The sequence below is a fragment of the Tyto alba genome, unplaced genomic scaffold (genome assembly GCF_018691265.1).
Source record: "Tyto alba isolate M040663 unplaced genomic scaffold, T.alba_DEE_v4.0 Super-Scaffold_6, whole genome shotgun sequence".
NCBI classification, from domain to species: Eukaryota; Metazoa; Chordata; class Aves; order Strigiformes; family Tytonidae; genus Tyto; species Tyto alba.
Window position 1 is genome coordinate 13,117,580 of NW_024881327.1, and position 5,120 is coordinate 13,122,699.

A 5,120-nucleotide genomic window follows, 5' to 3' on the forward strand; every position below is an offset into this window, starting at 1 on the left:
TCCCTTCATTTCTCCAGGACAAACCATTAATCATTTACTTTGTCCTTCACAGCTGAAAATGTTGCAATGCTTTTCTGGCACTTGAGCTGTGCTGGTTTTCTGCTGTTTCCTGTTTCATGACTTTTTTTTTTTTAATTTTTTTAGATGCTCTTCCCTTAGTTTCAAAAAACTGTAATTCTTGCTGTGGTATTGCTTCCCACTTACAGTTGAAGTCTGTTACTTCCCTTGTACATGCAATTAGTATAGAAGACAGTCATGAAGTGAAATTCCTCCTTCTCCTGCCTCACCCTGACACACCCACCAATTGGTTTCATGTACTTAAGTCTTCCCTCGTCCTTCAACTTGCTCTTTGTACTCTATGATCATCTAAAATCTTTTTCCAAGCCTCTCTTCATTCTTTGCTATTGATCTGTCACTCTGTTCTCTGGTCACTGCTAAGGACTGTTGGTACCCTTTTACTTCTGCGTAACACCAGTACTTTTCAACTGCTTTGCAATGCCACTGTCCTCCCTTTCAAAAGATCATCCTAATTTATGTTTTCAACTCTGGAGCCAGTGCGGTGTTTTCTCCAAGGCCTGATGTGTGTTTTCTTGTGTTCTGCAGGATACATCTAATTGATCAGTTCAATACAGATATGGGTATATTTGTATTCCTCCTGTCAACCAAAGCTGGTGGCTTGGGAATTAATCTGACCTCAGCAAATGTTGTTATTCTTCATGACATTGATTGCAACCCATACAATGATAAGCAAGCAGAAGACCGATGTCATAGAGTAGGTCAGACAAGGTAAGACTTTTTAGTTATGATGCTTGGCTTTTCTTAGAGGCAAGCTCTCAAAGGAGACTAGCAGGACAATATTTTATGATTAGAGTTCCATTTTAAGCAGAGACTTGTGTAAACCAGCTCTGGGTTGTGTGGGAGCTTGTAATTGTCTTAGCGCATGTTGCTGCCAGAACAAACCTCACTGAGATTCTCCTCTTTTTTCCATTTCTCTATAACTCTCAAATTTGTAGTGCTGGGAGGTATTTCAAAGCAGATCTGAAGTCTTTGGGACTGTTTAGTGAAGCTGATTGGTCTCTTCAGGAGACTTGTAAGCTCTAAAGTGCCACTGTATCATAAAGAGTGAAACCATGGACTGTTTTAGAGTCCTCCATCAGAATAAGCTAACGTGAGCAATGGAATGCATCTAATAATTGGTATTTCAACTGTAGTTTGGGATGAGGGGGGATTTGTTTCTATTAATGGAGATTTTTGTGACTGTCCAGACTTTGCAGGGGCTGGGAGTGCAGGAAAAAAGTCTTGTGGCACACTTGGTCCAGACAGAAAAACTAGAAGCTCTTTGTATTGCCCGTTTGTTCATTTCCTCCTTCTTGTTTTAAACCACTACCAACTGAGCAAAGGCATATCATCCTTCCATTTTACACTAATCCAAAGTAACTGTAGAAATGGATTTATCCTGTTCTGTGGTTTTCAGAGAAGTAAAAGTCATAAAGCTAATCAGTAAGGGGACTATTGAAGAATCCATGCTCAAAATCAGCCAGCAGAAATTGAAGTTAGAACAAGATATGACTGCAGCAGATTCAGGTAAGTCTCTTGCACATAACGATGTCCATGTAAGTGAATTCAGGTTGCTGCAGTGTATTCTGACAAAACAACATTCTTGATTGATGCAGAGAAGCCTTTTTATTATTTTATTTTAAAAGTTAAATAAACTAGAAAGATGTTGTTCAGTTTGACAGAAAGTGCCCCTGAGTCTGACCCACAAATAAAGGACAGACTCCTACAAATAGAAGATTTTGTACGGTTTTGGGGATCTAGAATTCTGTTTATGTGAAGTATTTTGAGCTATACTAATGCTTGTTTTCATTCCTCAGGAGAAGAAGGAACCATTCCAGCAGATATAGCCACACTATTAAAAGCTTCATTAGGTCTCTAAAATGTAAATATGTTGTGGAATTCAAGGAAGAAAGGTGATGTTGGACCCCAAGGACTCTTAAATTACTGATGACCATGAGTTTTACAAACTTTTTGTAGTTCCCTTGTATTCCTCATGGTACTGAAAATTTTTAACACCGATAGCATTCTTTTGATGCTTAAAAACATAAATGGGCCAAACGTGCCAACATCAAATGCTGAATAAACATTATTATACAGATCACTTTTCAAAACAGGGACCTAAGTAGTAATTGTTTTAACAAATCTGCTACTGCTTAAGATTTGTCAGTATTTTTGTAATTATTTCTACCTCCAAATATATATATATATAAAATGTCTGTTTCACTGGATTACGCGTGTAGATTTTTTTTATATGTGCCTTATTTGACAATGCTCAAGTTTGTTTCTGCTTGTTCTGGTTCATTTAATGTACCGTACTGGTTTTGTATCAACTTGTTCAAATAAAATTCCATAGATTAACAAATTGTTTTCATTTTTGTGGTTATTTGTGGGGGGAGGGGGTGATAACTTGCATGTTATAAATCAAATAGGCAGCTTTACAAACTAGCTGAAACGTTCCTTTTGAACTGACATGGCTTTATGCAGCAGTAGTTAATTACTAATGTTTCATTATACTCTAATTGGAGTTGTGTTATAACATTGATTGTAAAACCAGAATTCCTGCCAAATGGAACTTTCCATCCAGCTTGCAATTATTTTGTCAGTCCTTGGAGTAGATATCCCATCTGTGTTCTGCCAGTGAAGTGCCCTATATACTTGCTTTCTTGGTTGAAGTTTCGGTGAATTTTTAATTCATCTCAGTGAAATGAAGAGAGCTTCAGTGGTATCAGTGATGAGGCATGCCTCCACCTGAAGTTTATAATCTGCTGACAAGGATGTGATTTGGGGACGTAGGAGAGGAGGATGTCCATTTCCCTGGACAGATGAAAAGACTGAAATTTGGTCTTTTGAACTTGGAGTACGTACGATGCAGACAGCTGCTATTTTAGAAGCTGGGGAAAAGCAAAGTATGGGGAAGTTCATATTGCCCCTGACTCCTATTAAAGCCTCAGCTGCTCTATGGTCTGTGAAGGGCTCAGCAAATCTGTGACAGGCTGAATCTCTTGGAGGATTGTGTCCTAGAATTCACTCTGGTTTGCAATATGGGGTTGATAGCTGCCACTTTTACATATGTGGTTATCACAGTCAGAAGACACCTGTTGCATCTTCTGAAGGAAATTAAACGGGTTTGTATGAAGAGTAGGGAAGAGGAGCTTGAGTCCATGGTTGCTTAGTATTTCAGCCTGTCTTCAGATACTGCTAGTGAGGTGGTCTGTGAGTGGGGCATCTTTTTTTTTTTTTGGCTCAGTTACGGCTGTGGGTATTTTTTCCAACTGTGCATGATTACTGCAAGTACAAAATGGATAGAAAATTAAAGCTTTTAAAATGTTTTCAGAGTTTGAACTAAACATTACTTGGCTTTTACTGTAAATCTGTGGCTGTGCTGCATGTTCCAAAACGCACAGCTGAAACAGGGTGAAGTACTTTATTATATGGGAAGGGAAAAGGGTAAGAATCAGCTTGTCTACTGTGCTGCTTTAATTCCACCTGTTTTGTAGATTAAATAATGGGCTTTAACAGCCAACCGCACATGTTTAATGCTGCAGTTAAATAGGTTGTCTTTCTGTTGAGCATGATCCTAACCCAGCTCTTAGCCCATTGTGTTTGCATGTTCTCACCTGTTTGCTTCAAATGTGAAATGAAACGAAATGCCTGACCTGTAGTGTGCTTTGTGTGGTGGTTTGGTTTGGTATGTGTCCATAATCTGACTGAGCTGTGGTTGCTCCTTAAACAATCTCATCCCTAGATCCTTGGGATCAATAACTGTCTTTAAGTTCTATGAAGCTTGTAAGTTTCTGCCTTTTTTTTTTTTTTTTTTTTTGCTTATTGTAACTGTTTCTACCCTCTTTAATTGTGCGTCTTAAAAGATTGTAGAGTCATGGTTCTTGTAGATACTCAGAAGCTGTCTGGGCACAGTCCTGGGCAGCTGACTGGGTGGCCCTGCGTGAGCAGGGGATTTGGACCAGATGACTTCCAGATGTCCCTTCAGCCTCAACCATTCTGTGATTCTGTCTCTGGTTGGGAAAGATGTACAGGGGGTAAAAGAAGGGCAGGGGTGGGGCAGGGAACACCACCCCAAAAACCCCCCCTATCTGAAGTCTGTTGCTGAAGAAGAGTGTGGGAGCCAAAGAAGTTGAAGTCTGTGAAGTACTAGAACAAAGCGTGCAAGGAAATGCAAAGCAGGTGGAGATACCGTATTGGTATGAGCAAAAGATTGGACCTTGCTTTCAGTTCTGCCAATACCTGGTTTAACCTGAACTGCTAGTGGTTGGTTTCTGTCGTTCATATGATTCAATGAAATAATAGTTACAGTGGGAGGGAAAAGCAAGTGTGAAGGGAAATACTTTTTTCCCAACAGTGGCCATTTTCAGCCCAGAGGATTGCTCAATTTTGTTGTGGTTTGTGTGCTTACACCACACAGTGGAGCCCTCTTGCAAGCAATTGTCTCCCCTTGAGTTTGTGTAAACCACTTCCATCTACATCTGTCAGGATTTCCACCTACCTGTTCTCCCCAGTGCCAGAAGAAAGAACTGTTCATTCATTTGTTCTAAACGTTGTTTATACCCCTACAACCACCCCCACCCCCCCAATTTGTGTCTCCTACTTACTGGAAGAGATACTGAACTGCTCAGTTTTAGCAGCTGGTGTGCTTAGGGAGAACTGGTGCTGGTATGGGCACCAGCTCAGCTGGGCAGCTGCTTTTTGATTTGGTCAGGTTTCTTTATTGTTTTGGGTGGGGGTTTTGTTTGTTTTTGTTATTGGGGGTTTTTTGTTGTTGTTCTGTTGGTTTGGGGGGTTTTGGGGAGTGTTTTTTTGAATGGGACAGCATAAGCTTCAAGAGACTGAGGAAAGTGATTGAAAAGCTTGAAGTTTGTTGACTAGGTGGGTCTTTTTTTCTTCACATTTTTTGCTTAGTGTCCTTAGTCCTCCCATAGGTTTATCCTCTCTGTTAATTAGCCTGCTTTCCTCCAGATTGAATATCTTCAGTAAACTGTTGTTGAGATTTCATCTCTCCCAGAAGATTTATTCATCTCTCTTCCCTTTGAGAGCCCACAGAAGGTTAA

The 5,120-nt window shown here is 40.0% G+C and overlaps 1 protein-coding gene across 2 annotated transcripts in view; it reads left to right on the forward strand.

Annotated features, from left to right (window-relative positions):
* SMARCAD1 (SWI/SNF-related, matrix-associated actin-dependent regulator of chromatin, subfamily a, containing DEAD/H box 1) overlaps positions 1-2,419 on the forward strand; it is a 44,531-nt gene extending 42,112 nt beyond the window's left edge. For both annotated transcript variants that reach the window (XM_042808073.1, XM_042808074.1), the window contains exons 22-24: positions 604-786; positions 1,475-1,584; positions 1,875-2,419. In XM_042808073.1, coding sequence (XP_042664007.1) covers positions 604-786; positions 1,475-1,584; positions 1,875-1,936 — 355 coding nt within the window. In that variant the 3' untranslated portion in view covers positions 1,937-2,419. The remainder of the gene's footprint in view (positions 1-603; positions 787-1,474; positions 1,585-1,874) is intronic.
* The last annotated feature ends 2,701 nt before the right edge of the window (positions 2,420-5,120 follow it).